The sequence below is a fragment of the Myotis daubentonii genome, chromosome X (assembly GCF_963259705.1).
Source record: "Myotis daubentonii chromosome X, mMyoDau2.1, whole genome shotgun sequence".
Taxonomy (NCBI): domain Eukaryota; kingdom Metazoa; phylum Chordata; class Mammalia; order Chiroptera; family Vespertilionidae; genus Myotis; species Myotis daubentonii.
The window spans coordinates 95,445,094-95,473,080 of NC_081861.1; the positions used below are offsets into that span (position 1 = coordinate 95,445,094).

General features: G+C 41.6%; 1 protein-coding gene across 1 annotated transcript; it reads left to right on the forward strand.

The window, feature by feature from the left end:
- EDA2R (ectodysplasin A2 receptor) lies at positions 1-27,944 on the forward strand. The gene is given in 6 exon segments (XM_059679378.1): positions 1-87; positions 21,506-21,684; positions 22,222-22,307; positions 24,194-24,355; positions 27,468-27,781; positions 27,783-27,944. Coding segments are annotated over 6 exon segments (897 nt in total). The 3' UTR covers positions 27,852-27,944.
- The last annotated feature ends 43 nt before the right edge of the window (positions 27,945-27,987 follow it).

Here is a 27,987-nt window from a genome sequence, read left to right on the forward strand (position 1 = left end):
ATGGATTGCCAAGAAAATGAATATTGGGACCAATGGGGACGGTGTGTCACTTGCCAACTGTGTGGCCCTGGACAAGAGCTCTCCAAGGTAAGTCCTGGTGGTCAGAATATTTTTTCTGTTACATCTTAGGAACCGTCTGGCAATTGAGAGGGTCCAGAATTGGGAGAGCCCCACATGTGCTTAATACAGTTCAATGGGAAAAATATGGAATCCAAAGATTATAACAATAGCTATTATAGCTCCAATAAGAAGTCAACCTGCCAAGGTGAGGGTCAGAAGGGGTTGTTTTCTGCTACCTTGTCTTCCAAATCACTGGTTTGATCCTTGGCTCCATCTAACTTACTATTGATTCATTCTAGTGTATCCTTCATCTCAGATCTTGTATTCATTTATGACTGGTTCTTTTTTGTTTTTATGTCTTCTTTTATACTTAGTATCTCTTTGTTTAAGTCCAAGTTTCCTGAGCATCCTTATAACCTTTGCTTTGAACTCTGTATCTGGTAAATTGCTACCCTCTATCTCATTTAATTATTTTTATCTGGGGATTTCTCCTGTTTGTTTATTTGGGACATGTTTCTTTGTTTCCTTTTTTGGCTACCTTTTTCTATTTGTTTCTGTGTATTATGTAGATATTCTATGTCTCCCAGTCTTAGTGTGGTGGCTTTATGCAAGGTGTCCTGGGGGTACCAGTAGCACAGGATCCCTTATCACCCAAACAAGATTATCTAGGAATGTCTCAAGTGTGGGTTATTGTTGGGGTCCAGTCCCAGTAGGTCAAGGGGCTCCCAAAAGTGTGGACGGAGTCAGCAAAGAAGGAATGACACGGAAACAGAGTTCAGTTGATCAGCAGCCTAGCCAGGATCTCTAGCCAGTATCTCCAGCCAAGTTCTGTGTTTTATTGTCTTATTACATCTGTATTTATACCAGTTGATTTTAATCCTATCAATTTCTATTCCAAAGGTTAGGGCATTTCTTATCTCCATTCCAGGGAGTAAAGATTATGTACCTTAAGCGTGATTGTTCGTAGTTAACGTGATTAACTACCCCTTGAGGAGAAACCAAGATGGCCTCATAGGTAAACACCGGAGATTGCTGCCTCGCACAACCACTTCAAAAATACAACTAAAAGACGGAACAGACATCATCCAGAACCACAGGAAGGCTGGCTGAGTGGAAATTGTACAACTAGAAGGAAAGAGAAAAGCATACCAAGACTCAGGGGAGGTGCGGGGGGAGGTAAAATACAAAGGTGTGGAGGTGCATGTGAAGAGGGCTGGCGGCTGAGGACATGATTGTCTTTTTCAATCAGGAGGGAGTCTCAGGCTCTGAGCTCCAGTTCTGGGCGAGTCTCTGGGGACCCAGACTCATACGGGAGAAATAGGACTGTCTGGCGGCAGCTTTCTCTCAGAGGCACTCACAGCGATTGCCGAGGCCTCTGAAGGCAGGACTGAGAGCAGTCATACTGCGCCCCACCTGCCCTGTTGATCCCCTGGGGCCCCACCCCGCCCACGCCATGCATGGAGGCTTTTGCATATGAAAGGTCCGGCCCTTTGTAATCTGAAAATTACTTAAAAACCTGCAGCTGCCCCAAGGCCCCAGGGCAACTTGCATTGCTTTACAGCTGGCTTCTGCTGGGTATCATCAGGCAGAGGCTAGATTAGCACCTCCTTAGATCCAAGAGCCAGTGTACCCAGTGGTCAGAGTGGGACCATCCAATTACAACTCAGATCCATAACGGACACACTCAGGGGGCAGACTCAGTGAGCACCAAAGCCGCAATGAAGCAAGTCTAGCCTCATAAGGGTGTCTTCAGCACAGAAGTTCTCCCACCATAGACACAGCTGACTCTCACAGCCAATTGGCCTGGAGGTCAATTCCTCCCAGTGTTACCTACAACAATTAAGACTTAACAACAACAAGACTGTGCACAAAGCCCACAAGGGGGTGCACCAAGAGTGTCCACCTAAGGTAATTGGAGAGGCTGAGCCACTGGGCCCTATAGGACACTTAGCACAAAAAGCCACTCTATCGACACAGCGAAGCATAAAAAATGCCGAGACAAAGGAACGGGACACAAATGACAGAAATGGTGGAAAGCAAACTACTGGATATAGAGTTCAAAACCACACTTTTAAGGTTTTTCAAGAATTTTCTAGAAACCACCGATAAACTCAATGAGACCCTCAAGAAATCTAGTGAGACCCTCAGTGTTGTGATAAAGGACCAACTAGAAATTAAGCATACACTGACTGAAATAAATAATATTATACAGACTCCCAACAGCAGAGCAGGGGATCACAAGAATCAAGTCAAAGATTTGAAATACGAAGAAGCAAAAAACACCCAACCGGAAAAACAACATGAAAAAAGAATCCAAAAATATGAAGATAGTGTAAGGAGCCTCTGGGACAGCTTCAAGCATACCAACATCCAAATTTTAGGGGTGCCAGAAGAAAAGAGAGAGCAAGATATTTAAAACCTATTTGAAGGAATAATGACAGAAAACTTCCCCTACCTGGTGAAAGAAATTGACTTACAAGTCCAGAAAGCACAGAGAACCCTAAACAAAAGGAATCCAAAGAGGACCACACCAAGACACATCATAATTAAAATGCCAAGAGCAAAAGACAAAGAGAGAATCTTAAAAGCAGCAAGAGAAAGAAACTCAGTTACCTACAAGGGAATACCCATACGACTGTCAGCTGATTTCTCAACAGAAACTTTGCAAGCCAGAAGGGAGTGGCAAGAAATATTCAAAGTGATGAATACCAAGAACCTACAACCAAGATTACTTTATGAAGCAAAGCTATCATTCAGAATTGAAGGTCAGATAAAGAGCTTCACAGATAAGAAAAAGCTAAAGGGGTTCATCACCACCAAACCAGTATTATATGAAATGCTGAAAGGTATCCTTTAAGAAGAGGAGGAAGAAGAAAAAGGTAAAGATACAAATTATGAACAACAAATACACATCTATCAACAAGTGAATCTAAGAATCAAGTGAATAAATAATCTGATGAACAGAATGAATTGGTGATTATAATAGAATCAGGGACATAGAGGGAATAGACTGACTATTCTTGGGGGGAAAAGGGGTGTGGAGGATGCGGGAAGAGACTGGACAATAATAGTACACCTATGGATGAGGACAGTGGGTGGGGAGTGAGGGCAGAGGGTGGGGTGGGAACTGGGTGGAGGGGAGTCATGGGGGGAAAAAGCGGAACAAATGTAATGACCTGAACAATAAAGAATTAATTTAAAAAAATAAAGTAATTAACTACCAGCCTGACACTTAGTTAAGGGGTTTTATTTCCTCCCTAACTTCAGGGAAAAATCCCTACCTGGGGAAACCTTTCTCGGAGAGGTGACCTTGGTTAAAACACATAGCGCCAAGAAAGGGAGCAAACATATTAAGAACAGTATGCTATATACGCCAGGTCCCTTGAAACATATGCTGTGCAGATGTTTTTTCCCTGCAGCAAGGATGGACCGTCTTCCGGCAGGTTATATGATTCCTATTATTGTAGTTGAGTCTTGATTGTTGTTGGCTCCTCTGTGAGTGGAGTCAACCCTCAGGCTGCCTGACTGTGAGAATTATCCTTGGCCAGAGCATATGAGCTATTGTGCATGTGCTGACCACATGAAGTGCAATTGGCACTAGCAGGGTCTGGTTCCTGCTTAGATCTCCCTTTGGAGGTGCTACTTGTGGAGCTAATTCGGTCCTGCTCTTATGTGATCTGAAACCTGTCACTGGGTGTGTTGTTTCTGGGACCTCTTAGGAGGGACTGTAATATAGGCCAATGTCAGACACTACTTGTGATTGGCCTTGAGATTTTTGGTGCTACAAAGTGATCCACAGTTTGTTGCAGCCTCTACTGGGCCTGTTTGTACATAGGAGAAGCCAAGGTGCACACCAAGGATGGATTGCACCATCACCAAACCTAGTGTTGAGTTTTAAAAATGTTCAAGGCACCCTCTGTTCCACCTTCACTTGCCTTTGCCTGCCAGCTGCCTTTTAAGTCAGTCAATGAAAAAAATCTCTGGAATTGTGTGAAATAGGTTCTCAGTGACTCACCAGGTAAAAGTGAGTGGTGTTCACCAGACTGATACAGATTCAAACTCAGTTCCAGTTATGGGTTTGAGTCCAATCAGCAAAAGTTCCAGGGTACACCAAGGCCTGCCACCACCCACGAGATGCCTGCGGACCTTTGTAGTGGGCTAGTGTCTCAGGGAGTTGTCAGGGTGAGGCCAGCAGCATTCATCAAGCCTAAACATAACAATATTTCTATGAAGGGATGGTTCTGCACAGGTGGGGAACACAAGTGGGAAAATGCCCCCATTTTAGAGCCACACAATTCAGTCTGCCTCTGGACCTCCTTGAAAACCTTAGCTCTCCAGGGTAGGTGTCGTGTAAGACTCCCTCCATGTTCTGCGTGGAGTAGGGTTCAGTATCTGAAAGAGGAGCCGCACAAATGAGAGAAAAAGACACGAGATAATTTTGCAATATTGGGGGACCAGGCGGCCAAGTCCCAAAGGACTTCCTCCGTGCTCAGGCCTCACCAAGCTTTTATTGATCTGGGATGCACCCATAGCATAGCCCTTAGGCAGGTGACCCCCTAGTAACAAGCAGACTAGCCCATCGGCAAGGATTTACATAATAATAAATGGGGGAGTAGTTTCAGCTACCACTGTCTGGACAAACAGAGGTGGATCCTAGCTCCGACCTTTGCTAGGGCTTCAAAGGCATCCAGCCTTTGGGGGGTTTCAGGGAGTTCTCTGTCTATGCTTATCAGATAGTGAAGGCAATAAACAGTTTCCCACATCTCCCCCTTATTTTTTCTTTAAAAAATAATCAAGCACCAATTTCAATGTCCAAAAGTTCTGAGTCCATGTTTCAGTGTCCAAAAGTTCATGTGTACATGCCACCAATGAAATGTTGGTTCTGGATGGTGGAAAATGCAGGTCCGGTCCTTTCTGGTCTGGTCCTGGGCACCCTGCAGCGACGCACAGCTGCTGACTGCTAGCATGGCAAGGCGTCTTCCACCATCTCCATCTCTGAACTGTCTCTTCTGTCTTTGTGGCTGGCTTTCTGTGATCCGTTGTTACAGGAATCCACATGGTCTTGTAGCTGTTCTCTGAAAGTATACAAACATATTCTCGACCAAAGGTTAAAGGAAAAAAAACAAAACCTTACTTGGGGTCTTTTCTTTAAAATGATCTTTCCCTGGCTTACCCTGGCATAATGTGTGTTTTTTCTGGGTGTCTCACTATTAGCATTATAAACGAAAAATTTTTTTCTCTAAGTGTAATTTAGTTACAGGATCTATTTCCTTACATGGTATTCTTCCACTATATTTTTCCACTATCCCCGGTTTTTTTTTATTTAATTAGGAGACTCCTTGGAAATTTTATAATGCAATCTAGATAGCTTTAAATATTAATTTTTGCACGCAAAAAAATGAACCTGAACATGCTTTAGGTTCATAGCATGTTTACCATGAAATGAAAATTTTTGTTAATACTTTTTGAATAATTACTTATTTCAAATTAGCCAAATTTAATTAATTTGAAAACTTGAATTTAATTAATTTGAAAACTATTTTGCTGTCAAATTTAATATTTTAACAATAATCTTAATTTACACTGTAAACATTAATGAAAAGGATCGCTTTACATCCTTGTGAAGGCTGAGCATTCCTGTTGTTAGGCTAGATTTAGACATAGGGTCTGTTAGCCAAGCCTCCGTTTATCTGGATTCTGATTTCAGCTGGACCAAATCTCTTCTGTTATTTGGTTCCTGATCTGGGCTGGAAATGGGAAGCAAGAAGCAGCCATGGGGACAGGAGACCTTCCTCAGAAGGGGCGAGTGTTCAAGCCCGTGCACCATTGGGGGGGTCTGTGCCCCACCTTTGTTACACCCCAAGTTTTCTCCTACTGGCCCCTGGCTGTGCCTGTTTTAGGTTGCCCCACCCTGTGGGGTCTTACCCGTCTTTGACTACCAACCATCTCTGGGCTAAGTAGGGTGATGTGAGGTTCACTTATGTCTCCTTGTTAACCTATGTCCCTCTGGCCTCCATGCCCAGCAACTGCCTTTGGATCCCCTCGCCTGCTGGCGGGGCCCTGGCATTGATCATAGGGAACCCAGGTTTCTTCTCCAGAGAGGGCCCAGCTTACACCATTGGGCCAGAGACAGATCCATGGTACCAGCTTTTCATGATACCAGCTTGAACAGAGAGCTCAGATAACAGCTGTAGGCAATTGGATTCCTCCTGGCAAAAAAGTCAAGATAGGTCAATACAGAATGCTTAAGTGCCTTCCCCAGGAGGCCCTCCACACAGTGGAAAGGAATAAATCCCTTCATGTAAAACATTCAAATTCATTTGTAAATTTGTTTGGGATAAATGCACAATATACTGTTGTAAAGCATCAAAAATTATTAATGAAACTTGTAGAATAATACCATGTAAGAATATTCTTTGTTCTAGGTCATGACAACTTAATTTTAAACTGGCTGTCTCAAGGTTTGGAATGAGGAACCTAGTTAGCAAAAAAAAAAAAAAAAAAAAAAAAAAGCAATTTACAGAAGCAGAGACAGTATGCTATCTAAATTACAGTTCTGGGTCTCCAGAGCACTGAGTTGACACGCTAACTGGAGCCTTCTGACTTTGGGATAGCTGTGCTGTCCTTCCCAGGTAAAGGAAAAATGTGCCTTCTAAGACCAGTATGAAACTATAGTTTTTACCTGAATTAATTGTTACCATACTTCACTTTACCATGCCCCAGGTGGTCTCTGGGCTGTTGATTGTCTGGTTTGTCTTCCTCCTGTTCCTCATCTTCAGTGGACTGCTTGGAGTCGCTGCTCTCTGTGGCTGAGGTAGTTGATTGTTTACAGCTACATGTTATGGCTCCAGGTGCAAGATCTTCAGTCTGGCTAGATTCCTGATGCAGTTTAATATTTCTAGCAAGAATCCATACGGGTTTGGAAAATTTATCTGGGAATATACAAGAGTACCCTCTGCCAAAGGTTAATAATGGGTCAGGTCCCTTCCATAAACCAGATTCGGGATCCTTCCTTTTAACTAGACCATTTTCTTTTGTTTTATTCTGACGCCAATGTAGTTCTATAGGTGTCTTTCCATCAGCATCACAAGTGAAAAAATTTAGAGTAACTAAAACTAGGTGCAGCCTACCCGAAGGTGATTTCTCCATCATCCCCCTTTTTTGTTTTTCAAGTTGGGATTTTTAAAAGCTGATGAGACTCTGAAGCCTCTTTTAATAAAGCAACCAATTGATCAGCATGTGCATTTCCCTTAGTTAATGGGCCAGGTAATACACTGTGAGCCCTGATGTGGGTGATATAAAAAGGGTATGTTGTCTGCTGCACAATCTGCTGAACCTGCTTAAATAGTAATAATAAACTTTGGTCACTAAGCCATTTCAGCTGGGCAGTTTCAATTCTACTTACTAGGCCCGAAGCATAAGAGGAATCAGAAATTATGTTAACAGGCTGTTGGAAATCTTGCAATGCAGCCTTAATAGCTTCTAACTCAATTCTTTGCACAGAAGTATGACTGGTCAGTATGACTCGGTCAGAATTTATACTATGATAGGCAGCTTTCCCATTTGATGACCCATCAGTAAAAACAGTTAAAGCTCCAGGAATTGGTTCCTGCCTAGTATTTTTTGGTATAATGATGGAGGTCTTATATAAAAATTATAGTAGTTTATATTTTAATAGGTGACAGCTAAGTTCCCCTGAATATCCACTTAGCCCAATTTGCCAATTTAAGTCAGTTTGAAATAACATTTATTCTTTTAACTTTACTTGTCCTAATTTATGGACAGTAAATGACATTAATTAAATTTCTGGTATTAGTCTTTAGGTAAATTTACATAAACTTTGTTTAAGGAAGCAAAACACAAATTATTTAATTTAGCTTATGAGGCCCAATATATTGATCTTTAATTTTAGTTAGACATCTGAAGGAAACCTCTTTTTATTTCCTTCCTGACAGTTTTCTTTCTCACACAAGCAACAAATGTAAGGAACATGGTTGCCTTTTGAAATTTTAACAAATACTGTCGCAAAGCTATATATTTCAAGTAATTTTTCACTTATGGTGACTAATTATTGTCATATTTAGTATTTTAACAACAATCTGTAAATGTTAGCAATTATATTTTTAAAGAGTATACCCTTTGGCTTATTTGCATATACAGAGGAATTGTGGGAAGCCTTCAGTACCCTTTTTAGAAGAATTTTACTTTACTAGGATTCAATTGCTCACAAGGATTAGTAAATTTAGTAAAGTTTTATTTTGATACACGAGATGCAAACGCTGCTTCACTTCCAGCCTAATTTCAAATGCAGCGGTGAGGAGCTTTTAAATAAAAGACATTGCTAGTTTAAATAAAGACTTTGCTACTAATAAATCAATTCTTTCTTTTATTTGGCAGAAATTCCTTATGCAACCAAGCATATTAAATTTTGAAATATTGCACTCGGGAAAAACTTCCAAATACATATCTAATTAAAACATTTTCAACACTTTTTAAGCAGTTCTCAACATAATAGGATCTAGTCTTGACCATGGAATCAATTACTCTTAATTTGTTTATGATATATGCATAACTGTGGTTCTACTGAGAATTTAAGATATCTTTTAAAAATGTATCTACAAGCCTTTTAAGAAATATGATCTCTATTGTCGGCCCTTATAAAGCCAACTGCTTAAAACAGTGGTCTATCATACCACTGAAATTATATTAAGACCATGATTGTTAATTTATTAAGCATTAAAAATATCTTCTTAAAAATAGTATTAAATAAATCTGAGAGGCAAGCACACTTTCTGCCCCATCCGCATTTCCACAGTAAAACTCCGCCTTAAAACTCCACCCCTGAAATCCCATCCTGCCTCAGTGAGAAGACATTCCTTTTGTGATTGGCTAAATCAGAAGGAGGGGCCTTTGTTGTTCCAAGATGGCAGCCCCCAGGGGGAGCGGTGAGCCATGCGGCCACCATGGCAGCTGCCAAGTCACACAGCCAAACATTGTGGCTGTCTAAACTGTTCTCTGACAGGAAAGATGATTTCCTTATTCTCACAATAAACAAGGGAAGAGGAAACCAAAACCCCTAAAAGATAGATGGCCAACATTATATTGTAGACAAACAGAAATCTCATTAGCTGTTTATACCCTTTATAATTATCTTAAAGAATATTAATCAAATTTAAACTGGTTTTTGTATTAAAAATTTCAGTTGAGATCTTAAAAATTAATCCTCTTTTTTAATCAGATCAATAAGCAACATATTTTGAATTCTAATTATTTCAGAGAAAACAAAAATTATTTTCTCTGGAAACAGCCTAAGTGCCCATCAGTAGATGAATAGATTAGAAAACTGTGGTACATCTACACGATGGAATACTATGCTGCTCTAAAAAGGAAGGAATGCTTACCATTTGCAACGTCATGGATGGAACTGGAGAGCATTATGCTAAGTGAAATAAGCCAGTCAATGAAGGAAAAATACCACATGATCTCACTCATCCATGGACAATAGAGAGCATTATAAACTTTTGAACAATAATAGATACAGAGGCAGAGCTGCCTCAAACAGATTGTCAAACTGCAGCAGGAAGGCTGGGGAGGGTTGGGGGGCAGAAGGTAGGGGGGTAAGAGATCAACTAAAGGACTTGTATGCATGCATATAAGCATAACCAATGGACATAAGACACTGGGGGATAGGGGAGGCTAGGGGACTGTCTAGGGCGGGGGGATAAAATGGACACATATGTAATACCCTTTGTAATACTTTAAGCAATAACAAAAATAAAAAAAATAATTTTTTTTTAATTTTAAGGCAATTAGCTATCATAATTATACAATTTTTCCCAATTCAATCCGAATCTTAAACTCTTAGCTGGCAAGTCAAATATTCAGCATTTCTCAATCAGTAACATTTTGAAGAATAAACTTCAAAAATGCAAGACATAATCAACCAACAGATTTAATACTGTCCTCTAGATTTTGTACGAGGCATACTCAGATCTCATTTAATTCAGTATTATGTCACTTTAAGATACCTAGGTATAAACTCCAAGGTCTTAAATTTCACAACAGCTTTGGAAAACCACACTTGAGGCTGGCAAGGCAGGCCTGGCCCAGCCTTTGATTTTAAAAGGACCATAATTTTTTCCTCTGGGGAAGGTCAAGAAACAAGGTTGTAGCTACATTGTTTCCTGCCCCTTGCTTGCCTGTGGGAAGTTTCAAAATTGTCCTGGTTGGAGGAAGGGAGCGGGCTGTTTTCCCTGGAAGAACAGGTTTGGCCTACCCTGGACCAATCAGAAGTAAATTGACCACATTCTTTAATAATTAGCTACAGGCGGGAAGCAACTAGCCCCTTTTCTCATTAGAAATGTTTTGGCCAGCCTTTTCAATAAACAAAGGGCCGGTTTTTTACCGGGCTACTTAGATTTTTATAATTAGAGATTTTAATAATTTTTGAGATTCAAATTCAATTATTTTAAGGCATTTACTTTAGCAAATTTTTGTAACAGAGACAATTTTACTGATTTTCCTTTTAGAGGTCTTAAATTTAGCTTTGGAATAGGCTTCATTAACATTATTTTGGAAAAATACCCATCTTGTTGCTAGAATTTCTACCCTGGGTCAAATTCGCCATTTTCTTTAGGAAATAATCAGTCTTGGGTTTTATTCTGCACATTTGTAAAGAAATTCCAGCTCAAAACTCTATCTAAATGTCCAAAATCGGAACGAGCACGCATTAGTTCCAAGCCAAGTTTTCTCTTTACACGTGAACAGAAATCCCAGACGCATTTTAAATTTTTGTAAAACTTTTCAATTACGAGAAGGAGAGTTTAAATTAGAGGAGGCATCCATATTGGATCGCCATGTGCTCCCTTCTTCATTTTCCCCACATCCTGCTTTGGGGGAAGTTTCAGCAAATGACTCAGATGGCGTATTTGTTCCCAAAGTCATGCCTAATAGAAAAACGCATTTAAATTTTTTTCCTTTTTCGCTTTCCAAAGTTATGGCTAGCACCCAAGGTTATCTTGGCCAAAGTTTGGTTGTCATAAGATGTTCTCCGGTAATTTTTAAATAAAACATTAAGTAATCTCATTGTGGGAGAGCTTATAGCTCTGCCCTTTCCTGCCACCTTTGAATCTCTCCACACCAGAGGCGGACTCGGCAGCAGGGTTTCATTTCTTATTACAGATTGATTCCAAATACAAATTAAGATTTTAATTTAGACAAGAAACCACATTAAGATGACCATGGCACTCTTTTTTCAGCCTGATCTAAAAGAGTACCTTTTTCAAGAAAAACAAAGGTTATGTTCTATAATAACATGCAAAAACTGTAAAAGATTACGTTCTAAAATTTTAACACTTTAAACATGCAAATCAAAAGTCTATAATAAAGTTTCTTAGTTTTTAAAAGCCAAATATACCTTTTTAAAGCCGAATCTACTTTTTTAAAGCCAAATCCTGCCCCGTTTGTTAGCCTGGTTAAGAAAACATTCCCAGTTTACTTTCAGATCCAGGCTTCTGTAGTTGATCCTGGGCATTGCGTGCGGTAGACTTCCCCTCACCTTTTTTCGGTGAGTTTTCCACACCTTTTCGGTGAAAACTTCCTTTTCTCGCTCCAGCGAGGCCTGCACTTCCAGATTACCTGTCGGGTGCCAGATGTTGAGTGTTTCCTTCCACGTCCCGCGTGGAGTAGGGTTCGGTATCTGAAAGAGGAGCCACACAACAAATGAGAGAAAAAGACACGAGATAATTTTGCAATATTGGGGGACCAGGCGGCCAAGTCCCAAAGGACTTCCTCCGTGCTCAGGCCTCACCAAGCTTTTATTGATCTGGGATGCACCCATAGCATAGCCCTTAGGCAGGTGACCCCCTAGTAACAAGCAGACTAGCCCATCAGCAAGGATTTACATAATAATAAATGGGGGAGTAGTTTCAGCTACCACTGTCTGGACAAACAGAGGTGGCGCCTAGCTCTGACCTTTGCTAGGGCTTCAAAGGCACCCAGCCTTCGGGGGGTTTCGGGGAGTTCTCTGTCTATGCTTATCAGATAGTGAAGGCAATAAACAGTTTCCCACAGGTAGGGATGCTGGAGTCAGGAGAGTGGGACTAGTGGATCTCCCATGGGGAGACTGTTCTGGGAAGGCTTATGGGAAGGGGAGGCAAATGATCTCCATCCCAGTGCCACACAAATCTGTCTCTGACATCCACTGAGTCCTTCTGAACTCTACATCTTGGCCCCAAACAGCTAACTGTCTTACAGAGTGTAAGCTCTAGGAGTCCAGAGGGTGGGGCTATTGCATTCCCTGAGGGTGATGCCCAATGTTGGGGAGTGTTCCACCAAAGAAATATGGTGTCTTTGGAATGTGAAAAGAAGGCACAGAGACCCTGGTGGCTGTCCCTTCAGCTCTTCCCAGAGCCACACAACTCAGTCTTTCCTCAGAGGACTCTATTCTGCTCCAAGCCACCCTCTTTCTGCTGAAGCCCAGGGTGAGTGTCTGTGAATGAGATTTTGTGCTGTGGACCTTTAAGAGGATGCCTGGTTTTCTAGCAGACTCCTGTCTCCCTGGTTGACAAAATTTTTGCTGATTTTCACAGCCAGATGTTATGTGGGCTAGTCTTCCTTGTTCTGGTGCTCTGGACAAGGGAGCCTGTTGCAGAGTTGAGATCCCATGCTCCTAAGGGGAAACCTTTGCAGCTGAGATATCCCTCCAGAATCTCAGCCACCCCCCCCCCCCATGAGTGTGGGGCCAGCCCTTTTCACATCTCCACACTTCCTACTAGTCTCTATGTGGCTTCTGTAAATCCTTAGTTATAAAACTTCTGTCTGGCTACACTTCAGTTGGTTTTTCAGGTGGCTTTTTTCTATATTTTAGTTGTAATTCCACTTTGGTTCTGGGAGGAGATGAATGTAACTTCCACCTTTTTCTCAGCCATCTTTAATCTCCTACAAAATCTATTTGAAATATCACATTGATCTCTTTTTTAACATAGTTTTATTGATTTCAGAGAGGAAGGGAGAGGGAGAGAGAGATAGAAACATCAATGATGAGAGAGAATCATTTATCAGCTGCCTCCTGCACCCCCCCACTGGAGGATTGAGCCCACAACCTGGGCATGTGCTCTTGACTGGAATCAAACCCGTGACCCTTCAGTCCACAGGCCGATGCTCTATCCACCAAGCCCAACAGGCTAGGGCTCACATTTATCTTTATGATAAAAATTATGTCACTCCCAAAAAAAGATCTCTTACAAATGTTTCTGTCATGTACATGGCTTTTACCTGTAAAGCTATCTGAACTTCTCCAAGGGAGAAAAATAAGTGTTTCTGTCAAACTGCTTATCAAACTCAAAAAATTGCCCATGATTAAATGTACATTTGTCTAAGCACCATTCTGGTACCATTCTTTTTTCTTCACCACTAGAAAGCTCAGAGAAAGTGAATGAATTGCAATACTGTGCTCTGGAAAAAGCTTTATATATAAACTAGAGGCCCGGTGCACAAAATTTGTACATGGGGGGAGGGTCTCCTCAGCCCAGCCTGCACCCTCTCCAATCTGGGATCGCTCGGGGGATGTCTGACTTCAAGTTTAGGCCTGATCCCAGGGATTGGGCTTAAACCAGCAGTTGGATATCCCTCTCACAATCCTGGACCACTGGCTCCTAACCACTCACCTGCCTGTTCATTCCTAACTGCCCGCCTGCCAGCCTGATTACCCCTAACTGCCTCTGCCTGCCAGCCTGATCGCACCAACTCCCCCCATTCCTGCCGGCCTGGTTGCCCCCAACTGCCTCCCCTGCCAGCCTGGTCGCTCCACACAGCCTGCTGCTCGGTCATTTGGTCATCCCTCACTAACCCCCCTGCCAGCCTGGTCACCCCACTCAGACTGTTCAGTCATCCATTCAGTTGCGATGCTTGCTTAGGCTTTTATATAGATAGACTAGAGGCCCAGTGCACAAAAATTTGTGAACTCAGGGGGGTCCCTCAGCCTGGCCTGTGCCTTCTTGCAGTCTGGGACCCCTCGGGGGATGACCACTTGCTGGCTTAGGCCTGCTCCCAGGGGGATTGGGCCTAAGCTGGCAGTCAGACATCCCTCTGGCAGCGCAGGAGCCCTCAGGGGATGTCCAATTGCCAGTGGGGAGCAGGCCTAAGCTGCAGTCTGACATCCTTAGTGCTGCTGAGGAGGTGGGAAAGGTTCCCACCACCACCGCTGTACTGGCAGCCGTCAGCCTGGCTTGTGGCTGAGCAGAGCTCCCCCTGTGGGAGCACCCTGACCACCAGAGGGCAGCTCCTGCATTGAGCATCTGCCCCCTGGTGGTCAGTGTGTGTCATAGTGACCAGTCATTCCCAGTCATTCTGCTGTTAGGGTTAGTTTGCATATTAGCCTTTTATTATATAGGATAGAGGCCTGGTGCATGGGTGGGGGCTGGCTGATTTGCCCTGAAGGGTGTCCTGGATCAGGGTGGGGGTCCCCACTGGGGTGCCTGGCCAGCCTGGGTGAGGGGCTGTTTTCAGGCTGGTCACCGCCCCTAGCCACCCAAGCTCCCAGTGGAGGCTGGCTGGAAGCAGGTATCTGTGATTTATTTGTCTTCTATAATTGAAACTTTGTTGCCTTGAGCGGAGGCCACAGCCAGCTCAGGGCAGGCGGAAAGCTTGGCTTCCTCCATCACCCGAGCAACCAAGCCTCCTGTGTGCTCCAGCTCCATGGCTGCCCATCTTGGTTGGGTTAATTTGCATATAGTTGCTCTAATTGGCTGGTGGCTGTGGCTTGGGGCATAACAAAGGTATGGTCAACTAGCATCTTTGTCTTTTATTAGTGTAGATAGCTTATACTTATTTGGCAGTCTATATCTTGTAATGATCTCTCATGTGCATCATCTCATTTGGCTCTCAGACTCACCAAGATGGCATTATCAACCTCATAGGTTTTAGATGAGTAAACTAAGATTCAAAGACAGAGATAAGTGACGTTCTCAAAGTCAGAATGGTTCAGTAAAAATAAGCCAGATACACCTGGATTTGAGTCCCAGCTTTCCTGTGGGCAAATTAGTTCATCACTGACTCAATTTGGATGTACTAAGTTAAAAGTAACATAAAATTTAACAGCTTGAACCATAGCACATTTATTTATTTAATGAAGTTCAGAGGCAGAGAGCTTTGTGGTTAGTTGGGCAGATCAACAACTTTGTGAAGGTTCTTTTTATCCTTCATCTTGGGCACCTTGCTGTTTTGTCCTCATGCTTGTGGCCTCTTGGTTGCCACAACCCAAAACATCACATATTCACACTACAGTCAAATTCAGGAAGAAAGTTCAGGGGAAAAGTAGCTTGACTTTTATTAGGGAAGAAGGATTTTCCTAGAACTCCCAGAGATTTCCACTTATATCTTATGGATCAGAACTCCATGCTATAAGTATCTTTATACTGTAATGGAAGCTAGTAAATGAGTACCTGACAAATAGAAATGGGATTGCCATGATTGACTAAGGCCAATGAAGAACCAATTTTTTGGCTGGTCACCTTGTCACCCAGAATGAAATCAATGTTCTGTTAATAAGGGAGGAAAAAATAAATAGTGAATTTTGAATAAGCAGCTAACAGAATCTGAAAGTGCATTCATATGAATAGTAAACATCAATGCAAATAATTATTTGCAGAAAAATCAAAATTATTTTCTCAGGACATATTTCTAGAAGTATAATTACCAATCTATGTAATGCATACAGCTTTAAGATTCTTGAAATACATTAGCAGATAACATTTTTTATTTTTATTTTTTTATTTTTTTATTTTAGAGAGAGAGGATGAGAGAGAGGGAGAAAAAGAGAGAGAGATTTGTTGTTCCACTTGTTTATGCATTCATACACTGATGATTGTATGTGGCCTGACCAGGGATTGAACCCACAACCTTGGCGTATTGGGATGACACTCTAACCAACTGAGCTACTCAGCCAGGGCCAACACTTCTTATTTTTTACTAATTTTCATTGAAATGACATTTATTTTCAACAGTGCATGGAATTCTTAAATTTCAAATGCTTAATCACACATGAATAATGCATGTTTTTGTCATCTATTAATTTTATGCCTCCCTTTGTAACATTAAATTACTAATTTATAAGAACTTTATGAATTTTTTTCAATCTTTGTTAGAGAAAAATCCAAACATTGTTGTATTTATTTGTCTATTTGCATTTCCAATTTTATGAATTGTTTCTTATTGATTGCTTTTCTGTTTTACTCATTTTTTATAGTTCATTCTTGACTCATATAAGGCAGCTGAGTAGACAAGCATGTAGCACAATAAAGAGCATTTTAAAAATAATTTATATAAAGTATAAAAATTTAAAAATCAAATTGTTTTGAATTTTGTTTCATTTTTATCATCTTTTGACTATTTCATATATTTTCCATTTGACATATTAATTTGATGACATACATTATCATATTACAAAAATTAAAATATCTTACATTCCCAGGAAAACATTATTGATTGTAATTTTGGTTTAAATACCCTATTATGTTTTATAAATTAACTAGAGGCCCGGTGCACAAAAATTTGTGCACTCGGGGGGGGAGGGGGGGTCCCTCAGCCTGGCCTGTGCCCTCTCGCAGTCTGGGACCCCTCAGGAGATAACGACCTGCTGGCTTAGGCCTGCTCCCGGGTGGCAGAGGGCAGGCCCAATCCCTAGGTGCAGCCCCTGGTCGGGCTCAGAGCAGGGCTGATTGGGGAGTTGGGGCGCCGCCCCCTGTCACACTCAAGGCAGGGTCGATGGGGAGGTTGTGGAGCAACCCCCTGTCACACACAGAGCAGGGCCCATCAGGGGGGTTGGGGCTCTGTACCCTGTCACGCACAGAGCAGGCCCCATCAGGGGGTTGGGGTGCTGCCCTCTATCACCCACAGAGCAGGGCGGATCAGGGGGTTGGGGCGCCGCCACTCTCACACTCAGGGCAGGGCTGATGGGGAGGTTATGGCTCTACCCCGTCACACACAGAGCAGGGCCCATGGGGGGGGGAGCTCCCCCCTATCAGGCACAGAGCAGGGCGGATAGGGAGGTTGTGGCCCCGCCCCCTGTCACACACAGAGCCGCAGGGCGATCAGGGGGTTTGGGTGCTGCCCCCTGTCATGCTGATTCCAGTGCCGGGAGGCCTCACGGCTCCGCTGATCCCGGTGCTGGGAGGCATATTACCCTTTTACTATATAGGATTGAGGCCTGGTGCACGGGTGGGGGCCGGCTGGTTTGCCCTGAAGGGTGTTCTGGATCAGGGTGGGGGTCCCCACTGGGGTGCCTGGCCAGCCTGGGTGAGGGGCTGAGGGCTGTTTTCAGGCTGGGGGTGACTGAACTCCCAAACGCTCCTTTTTTCCTTTTTTTTTTTTTTAATTCTGGGCCAGCTTTAGCTTGAGGCTTGGCTCCAGCTCTTAGGCCTCTGGCTGAAAGTAGGTTTCTGGCCTTTGCTTACAATGTTGCCAATCTGCTGGCTGAAGTTGGGCGTATTTGTTACAATGTTTCTTAAACTGCCCGCTCAGAGGCCTGCAGCCGCAGGTGGGGAACGTTGGTTTCCTCCGTCACTGAGGCAACCAAGCCTCATGTTAGTTTCAAGCTGCCTGGCTGCCGGCCGCCATCTTTGCTGACAGTTAATTTGCATATCTCGCTGATTAGCCAATGAAAAGGGTATCGGTCGTACGCCAATTACCATGTTTCTCTTTTATTAGATAGGATATTTTACTTATAATAAATAAATGCTCTTATAGCACTACAAACATCAAAATGTGTTTCATAATTGTGTTAGCTTAGTAAAATTAATAAAAAAGATCTATGTTTTTCTGGTTATAAAACCAGTTACTAGCTAAAGAATTTTGGGGGCTTTGATTATTTGGAAGAATTTACTTTACCTCCTAATTAGGAAAGAGGATTCTCAATATAATATTTTATGGTAATTTGTTTCTTTTTATTTTTAAGAAATGATTCATCTATTCATTTAAGTAATTATTATTGAAGACAATCTGTGACTATTTATTTTTACCCAATACGCAAATCTCTACTTTTAATTGGTGTACATAAACCATTTATATTTAAGGTAATTATTGATATGTTAAAAGCAATTTCTGCTATTTTGTTATTATCTCTCTCCACCGCCCTTTCCTTTGGTAATCATCATACTGGTGTCTGTGTCTATGAATATGTTTTTTTTGCTTAATCTCTTCACCTTTTTTACCCAATACCCAACCCTCCTCCCCTCTGTAAGCTGTCAGTCTGTTCTTTTTTTTTTTTTTTTAAGCTTTTTAAAAATCTTTATTGTTCAGATTATTACAGTTGTTCCCCTTTTTTTCCCCATAGCTCCCCTCCACCTGGTTCCCACCCCACCCTCTGCCCTTACCGCCCCCCCACCCCCGTCCTCATCCATAGGTGTACGATTTTTGTCCAGTTTCTTCCCGCACCCCCACACCCCTTTCCCCCTGAGAATTGTCAGTCCACTCCCTTTCTATGCCCCTGATTCTATTATATTCACCAGTTTATTCTGTTCATCAGATTTTTTTATTCACTTGATTTTGATTCACTTGTTGATAGATATGTATTTGTTGTTCATAATTTTTATCTTTATCTTTTTCTTCTTCTTCCTCTTATAAGCATAACCAATGGACATAAGACACTGGGTGATAGGGGAGGCTAGGGGACTGTCTAGGGCGGGGGGATAAAATGGATACATATGTAATACCCTTTGTAATACTTTAAGCAATAAAAAAAAAGAGAAGTCTGTTCTTTTTATCTATAAGTCTTTTTTTATTTTGTCTGTTTGTTTATTCATTAGATTCCACATATAAGTGAAATCATATGTTATTTGTCTTTCTGTTACTGGCTTATTTTCCTTAGCACAATACTCTTTTAAAAAACTGTTATTTGTTAATATAGTAGTCTATTGCTGAGGTGTTTTTCAAACTATTTTTGCAGACTGCCATATGTAGTCACTGAAGTTTCTGTTCCTTTCGATTATGTTCAGCTAATATTTCGACATAGATTTCATGAGTGTCAAGAGTTAAAAAATTAAACAACATCAACAACGTAAACACACACACACACACACACACACACAATTCCCAGTTTTTGGAGATTGGTTCTGTGCTGAAGCACTCCTTCAACACTTAGTCAAACTTGCACTTACCCTATGGATTAGTCCAGTGTGTTATTGGAGGGGGTATCTCTCTTCCGGAGACCAGCGCCGAAAGAGAGAACATGGGGGTTCATGAAATCTTGAATAGAACGCGACGAGGTTTAAGGAAAAATGAAAAAACATAAGACTGAGACAGAAATAGAGTGAAAGTTAGGCCTGGGTGTGGCGTCTGCCCTCTGATGGATGGACACACACAGAGCATCAGCACCGCAAGCAGATTTATTTATACTCGAATAACAGGAAGTTACATCACAGTTGGGTGAGCCTTGAGTTCCTGGCGACATCATGAGATCCACCCCCTTAACACTGGGCGGGAAGGTCAAACTGAGTGGTGTTCCAATCTCTTGATTAGTTCCACCCCCAGGGCATGGCTCTGCCTGCGCTCTGAGTTTGAGCCAACATAATTAAAGATGCTCGAGTGTTTTGCCAGAAGCCCTTAACAGTGTGTAAACTTTGGGTCTTCTCTGGTCTTTTCTACGCATGTGTCTTGCCTTAGGCATGCATGTGCCTTTCTAAATCACCCCATATATATGGGCACTTTCTTAATTTCCTAAAGAATCTTCCCTAGTTTTAGCTCCTATGATTAGGCAGTCTATTGTGTGTGTTCACTCATTATTTGTTACCCCAGGCATCTGTGGTTTGTTAGTTTGCTTTTTGACTTTTTTTAAACAAATGCCCACCCTTTGTCAGTCTGCATTCTGAATTGAGTGAAATAGAGGTGATCCCCATGTCTCAGTCCTACAGGTGGCCCCAGACACTTTGGAGCAGACATACACAATACTTTGTGAATAAGCTTTGCTGAACTCACTTTGAATCTAGGAATAAATATCTCACACTAGGAACATAGGCTGATGCCACGTAAAGACTGCCTCCATCTTAGGACTGGTAATACTCTATGGAGAGGGCTGTGGTAAGGGAAAGTAAAAATGGCACAAAAAATTCCTATCATTTATAAGTTGCCTTTTTCTTGCTTCAGCATTTGTTTCATTATATAAACCTTTGACTATTCCCAAGAGTTATGACAACATTGATTCTGACAGTTTCTGCTTGCTTTTCTATGTTTCTGTGAAGGAATGAAAGCTTGGAGCTGCTGCCTCTTCCATTGTCTTGGCATCCTGTCATTTTTAATATATTGATTTCACCATCTCCCTGTGTATCCCTATGTACCAGAAAATCAAAGTATAAAGAAAATGAAGGATATATTAAGTATCAAGCATTTGGGGAGCAGGCCTGGGAGAGACACACGTCATTTTAATCCATTGGCTAAAAACTAGGCACATGGCTCATCTAACTGCAGTGGTGAACAAGCCAGTTTCTGCCAGAACTACCAAATAGTTCATATCCATTGATAATTAGAATTGTGTCTTTGAGAAAGAGATATGGCATATCAGGCTGGAACCTTTTTCCTAGGTTAAAATGTCATAGTTAGAAAAACATTTATAGACCATCTATTTGAATTTCCTATGACTCCCCAAAATTGAGAAGGGTCAGCCAGAGTCACGCTGAGTCAATACCAGACCTCAGCCAAGAGCCAGCTGGATTACTCATCTCTCCTCTATACCATTGGCATTCAGACATTTTTTACCATTGCCAAGAGTAATAAATAAATTTTTCATCACAAGCCAACACATACTTATATAGATTTTATCTGTAAAATTTTACAAAGCAATACTGAGGTAGATAGTGAATACAGCTATTTGTCAAATCTCTCCAGATCCTTGCTTTCTAGAATATTGTAGAATTTCACTTTATTTTGCTTTCATAGTTACTAATAATCAGGTGATATGTGTGGTCAAGGATATGTGAGCAACATGACATGGGAAGAACCATGTTCTCTTTTCCCTGATGCTCCAATCATGGCAGCACAAAGATGAAACCTCTGTCACCCAGGTGACCCAATAAGAATAATGTAAAGCAGAGCCCCCCAGGAAACTTTTGGTAGGCAAATAGTGTGAGTGAAAAATAAACTTTTGTGGTGTGTTTTTTTTAAAGACACTGAAATTTGGAGTTTGCTTTTTGCCATAGCATGACATAGCCTATGATGACTGATATAAGTACCTAGCTTTAGTGTATGCTATGCACTGTGGTACTTTATATCATTATTTTATTTTGCCTTATTACAAAATTTTAGTGCTGTTTGTAACCTAGTAAACTGATTTCATGACTTGGTAATGGGTTGCAACTTGCAGTTTGTAAACTCTGTACAATACCCACTTGTCCCATAGCTGATCCTCTATCCAAGTTCCTGTACAGCAATGTTAGTGACTCCCATTTCTCTGCAGGATTGTGGTTATGGAGAGGGTGGAGATGCATACTGCACAGCCTGCCCTCCACGCAGATACAAAAGTAGCTGGGGCCATCATAGATGTCATATTTGCATCACCTGTGCTGTCATCAATCGTGTCCAAAAGGACAATTGCACAGCTACCTCTAATGCTGTCTGTGGGGACTGTCTTCCAAGGTGAGCTTGCTCTATGAAGTGAAGTCATTCTGGGCTTTCTCCAGCCCTTGGAGGTCTCTCAGAGCCTAGATAAAGTAGTCTAACTGTCCATTTCATGACAAGTGTAAGCACCCACTAATGCAAAACAGTGTCTTGCCAAGATCCCACTATAAAGTGCCTATCACATGGTCAGCCACAGATGAGTATTTAACAACTTTATTATTCTGGCATGCTTAGCTCAGACCCAACATTCAAGGTAAATCTCACTGTAGACATAAAAGAAATTAGGAAGCAGTTGGTGTGAAAGCAGTGCTCTCCATTCTTGTGATATTAATTTCCTTTATGGCTATAGGGTGTGGTGAATTGGAGGGAAAAGTGGAGTATCTGGGACTCTGAGTCTGAATAAGACATAGAGACAGATAATTCATGAGGGGTGATGGTGGGTGCTGGCTTTCAGGATCGCAAGACTCTTAAAAGCTAACTATGGTCTCAGGAAGGACAAATCCAAGGGCATTGATTGTTTGATCACCTTGAAACTCTTTCTTGCTCTGATCACAGGTTCTACCAAAAGACACGCATTGGAGGCCTGCAGGACCGAGAGTGCATCCCATGCACGAAGCAGACCCCCACCTCTGAGGTTCAATGTTTGTATCCAGTTCTCTTGTCTTTTTCCTTCCCCAAGCCATTGGGTAGCAGTAAGACAGGGTAGTAAAGACTTCTACTGCCCCCTCATACTTCTTCCTATAGTTTAGATTGACAAGGGAATCAGATTTGAATCCTGGTTTTCCAATGTATTATATTTGTAACCCTCTGCAAATCATTGAAATTTGTTGACCCTCATCTGAAAAAAAATGTTAGGACAATAATTTTTCATATTTTATTGGATAGCTATCTATATCTAATGAAATAATGGATTTAGAAAGTAGCTTATAAATTATAACATGTGTATACTTGTGGATGATGATGATATGAGGTTTATAATAGTCCCTAGTGCTTAGGACTAGTCGAGGCTAAATAAAGTACTAGGATCTAGTCTATGCTTATATCACCATCAATTTATCTGTCCATCTTCCAATCATTTTCATATATCTACCATCTATATATCTACTCATGTATTCATTTTAAATTATTTATGACTTTTTAAATAATAAAATAGTTCAAATATGTAGAAATATTTAAAATGCAGAAAATATAAAATGCTCAGTAACCCAACATCCATAAATCTTGACATTTTGCATATTTACTTCAGATATTTTTAAAAGAATGAGGACTCCACAGGTTTAATGGAATTCCCTTTTTCATCCTCCCTGAGTTCTATTATCTACTAACTTCCCCAGAGGCAACCACTATCATGAAATTGTAGGTATCTTGTTGGTAGGCTATGCTACAGTAACAAACTCCACAATCTGAGTGACTTAATACAACAAAAGTTTGTTTTTCACTACGCAAAGGCCTTCCTCCATCTTGTGACTATATCATCTACATCATGTGACTTCCAGGTTAATGGGACATGAAAAGAGATTGAGAAGGCATACTTGCTTTTAATTACTTCAGTCTGCAAGTGACACACATCCATTGGCCAGAAGTACTCTGATGGCCTTAGTATAAGAGTGAATGGGAAGTGCAGGGAAGCATGTGAATAATTGGTGAACACTATGATGCTCCAATTTCTCTACCCATGTTTTAATACTTATATTCTTTTGTAACATCTATAATAATAAAAGCATAATATGCAAATCTATTGAACAGTTAAACAGCAGAACAACTGTCTGGACGACCAGCTATGACATGCACTGGTGCCAGGCCAGCCAAGGCAAGTGTGATGCGATTGGTTGGGGTTCCTACCATCGCTCCATAGTCGCCCTGCAGAGGGAAGCCCAGGCTACCCAGCCTATGGCACTGAGGTGGGTGGGCAGGGCTTCCCTCCTTGGGGTGATTGATCACGGGGCTCTAGGACTGCAAGAGGGCACAGGCCAGGCTGAGGGACCCCCAGCCGAGTGCACAAATTTTGTGCACCAGGCCTCTAGTATATACATATTTATCAACAATATATGCTGTTATTTATATTTTATAATGTTTTATATAAATGACATCAAGTTACACACTTTCTTTCTCTGATTTGTTTTCTCCTCTGGATTATTTATATGAATCCATACATGTATGTTATTTTAAATGCTATATAATATTATATCATAGGATTATATCATGATTTATTTATCCTGTGCCCATTGATGAACACTTTGTTTCCATTTTCCTAGGTTATATAACTAGAGGTGACATAGAAAGACCGTAGGTTAGGTACATCTTCAAATATTTGTACTAATTTATACCATATTAGTAGTATATGCTAATATCTCTGCTTTATTCTTTACATTTTTGCCTGATCCACAAAAGAGTAAAACCAGCTTATCAGCCCTAAAAGGGAAAGGCCTTAGGGAGAGATGGATGGCCTGAGGAAGTCCAGGCCCAGTGTTAGGGTGACTGTTGACTGCCTACACTGATTGACTTCCCCCAATTTCTTGTCTCACAGGTGCCTTCCGGTTGAGCTTAGTGAAGGCAGATGTACCCACAGTGCCCCCTCAGGAGGCCACACTTGTATTGGTGAGCAGTGTGCTCATGGTGTTTACTCTGGCATTCCTGGGGCTCTTCTTCCTCTACTGCAAGCAGTTCTTCAACAGACATCGCCAGAATGGTAAGTGTAGCTGCTTCAAGTATTACATGAATCAAGGTCATGATCACCAGGAACTGGGACTGGGAGCTAGTAGGCCTTACATACTGTGCTGGAAAACCCCAGAGGTAGACTATCGGGGGCTGGCAGTAGAAAGCACGGGACTTCAGAGATGACTGAGACCAACCCTGAGCATTCACAGGACCTGCTTCATTAAGGTACAGAGCTTCATAAAGGAACAAAACAGCATGGGAAAAGCATTAAAATAAATTCTGCAGACCTAGATTCTAAGTCTACGTCTGAATCACTGTATAACTATAGGCAAGTCATCTAACTTCTTTAGGCCTCTTTCTCCCTAATCTTTAAAATGACAGGTAGAATTAGATTACTTGTTTTTTTAAGTTATTTTACAATTTTTCATTTCTACTAAGAGGTATAGACTCGGGAACATGTCAGGAATGAAGGGAAGCTGTCTGGATTTGAGATATGACTGTAATAAGAGTGGGTGAAGTCTCAGATAACTGTTATTAGTATAGTTATAACCCAAATGTTGGTAGCTGAGAGCTCAGAGTACAGAGGAGTTGGCAAATCTAGACATTTTTGCCCCAGACAATGATATCCAAAAAGATCTGGCAGCCCATAGGAGATAGCCATATGAAATTGTAAATGGAAGGTCATATTTAAATCAGTGGTAACATTGTGATCTTTTTTCATTACAACTTCAACCATTAGCCAAAAAGTGGAGAAAGAATGTCCAGATCACTGAGGGCAAAGATAGGGGATGTAGGATGATGGCTGGCCAGGACCAGGCAGGGTATTAAAACTACAGCCAAGGGTACTGAGGCTAAGTACAGTTTATGTGTCATCAAGGGAACTGAAAGCTATGGAGAGATACTAAAACAGGAACACAGGCTACTGAATGTTCTTAATGCTATCTGCAAACTGCTGTTGATTTAGTAAGATTTACAGGATATTGGGGTCCTTAAGACTCCTTTTTAGTCAATTGGATGCAGGGCCCAAAGCAATACAACTTTTACCTCTCTCTATTTGTATGAGAAGATCCCTCTTATATAGACCTACCTTGGTCAGTTTGACTCTAGAGCCTGTCATATGATCTTCAAAAAGCCTAACAGATGTGTTTTGCTGTACCCCTGGCTTAAATTGAGATTAATCTAGCATTTATGGGCTTCAGGGACACAAGAGGAACACTGTTGTCAATTTATAACCCTTATTAAACTCTATTTCTCTCTCTTCTACTCATTGGAAATTGTGATTCAGGGTAGACCGTCCTGAATTTGACTTTGGAGGTTAGTTTCTCAAATAGGAGCTGTTACCCAGTCCTTGGGCACAAAACATAGACAATGAAGCATTTGGGCCACAGAGCCCAGAAAGATGAGGCACCATCTGAGATCTGCCTGTCTTCCTTTTCTTGACTCTGAGATAAGAAATAGGTAACTTTTTAATGTTTTTTCTCTGTCCTCAACATAATGTAGTACCCTTCTGTGAAGAACTGAGGGCAAGCAGCTCCCTTAGGGTCTCCATATGGAAAAGAGGATTAGACAATTTTTCCATTGGGATGGGTGCTTATCAGGAATCACTGACTTACAAGCATACTGTGGTTGTATAGGTGAGATTAACATGTGAATTAGATCCAACATAAGGTGCAGCAGAGAGTAGTAGTGACTGTGGCAAACTGAAGAATTCATCTCCTGTCTAAAGGGGAATTTACTACTCAGATCCAGTTATTTGTTACCATGTGGGGATATTCAATATTTCAAGATCTCCTGGATTTTTCAAAAGAGCAAAATATCTGGATTTTTTAAATGAAATATTTTTAAGCTCTGACAATGAGTTCTAATAAAAAGTAAAATCACAACCACAATGTGAAGGTCAAGAAAATACACGTAGGCTCACAGTTTGTAATCTGATGTCAAATCAGACTTAGGTATGAAGGATATATTACTTTTCCATCACTGACATAACAAATTACCACAAATTTGATGTCTTAAAATGATACCCATTTATTATCTCTCTATTTCCATAGATCAGAAGTTTTGCAGACTCAGTTGAATCTCTGCTTAGAATCTCACAAGACTGAAATAAAGGTGTAGGGAGGACTGTGTTCCTTTCTGGAAGCTCCAGAGGAGACTGCATTTCCTTGATCATTCAGGAAGATGGAAGAATTCTGTTCCTTGCAATTATAAGGCTGAGGTCCCATTTATATGTTGACTGTCAGCTGAGAGTCATTCCAAGTTTCTAGAGGTCACCCACATTCTCTGGCTTATGACCCTGTTCCATTTTCAAAACTAGCAATGACGAGTTGAGTTCTTTGGATGGCTCATCTTTCTAATATTCTTTCTGTTTCTTCTGGCCCCCTCTTCTACTTTTAAGGACACATGTGATTATTTTTGGTCCACTTGGGTAATCCAGGGTAATGTCCCTATTTTAAGGCCCATGTTCTTAATGCTATCTTAAGTGCCTTTGCCATATAACATACACACAGGCATAACACCAGAAGGTGAAGATCATGGTGTTGGGTGTCAAAAACCTGCTTCCCACAAAAGTTTACTCTTTCTCTGGATAAATGAGTCTTTTATCAAATATATATATTTTTTATTGTTGACAGTATTGCAGACATCCCCCTTCTCCCCCTCTTTCCCCCTCCACCAAGCCCCTACTCCTCTATCCCTTCACCACACTATTGTCTGTGTCCATGGGCAATGTATATGAATTATTTAGTTTATCTCTTCTTGAATCCCCCCCCCCTTCCCTCTGAGATATGTCAGTCATTCCATGCCTCCATGCCTCTGGACCTATTTTGCTGATCTGTTTATTTTGTTCATTAGATTCCACAAATAAGTGAGATCCTGCGATATTTGTCTTTTTCTGACTGACTCATTTCACTCACTATAGTATTATAATATACCCTGATTCACTACCAGGTAGCCTCAATATGATACCCCAATTTAAGTATGTTTCTCAAATGTCACCTCAGACTGGTGTTAGATGATCTGGTCCCCAGGAAGAGGAAGGAGAGTGCTAGCTCCCAGACCCTTTTTTTATCTTGTATTTAGGACCAGGTGCCTTCTGAAAGGAGCTCCTGCCTTTGGGTGACCCATTGGCTTTCTGCTTCGAGTTACAGGAGGTTCGCTGCAGTTTGAGGCTGATGAGGCAGTGGAGGAGGAATCTCTCTTCCCTATGCCACCTGGCCAAGAGACCAATCCTGAGTCCCCACTGAGTGAAAGCATCTTTGAGACCCAGCCATTTAACCCCATCCTGGATGATGACCGCAGCTCAACTCGTGGCTTCCCCACCCAGGATTCTTTTACCATGGCCTCCTGCGCCTCAGAAAGACACTCCCACTGGGTCCACACTCCCGTCGAATGCACAGAGCTGGACCTGCAAATGTTTTCCAGCTCTGTCTCCTATACTGGAGCTGAGACCTTGGCAAAGGGACACAGCTGAAAGCTCTGGAGAGAGGCTGGAACTCAATGTGCCTCTTGAAGTTCCCAGCCCTTAACTCTCTACTGAGGTGAGCTGAAAAGATGGGGAAGAAAGACCAGAAGTTTGGGACCACCCCAGAAGAATTATCCTCTTGAATACTATTGTTTAGTAGGGCTAGCAGTAGAGGAACATCAAGCTAGGATCACTGATGG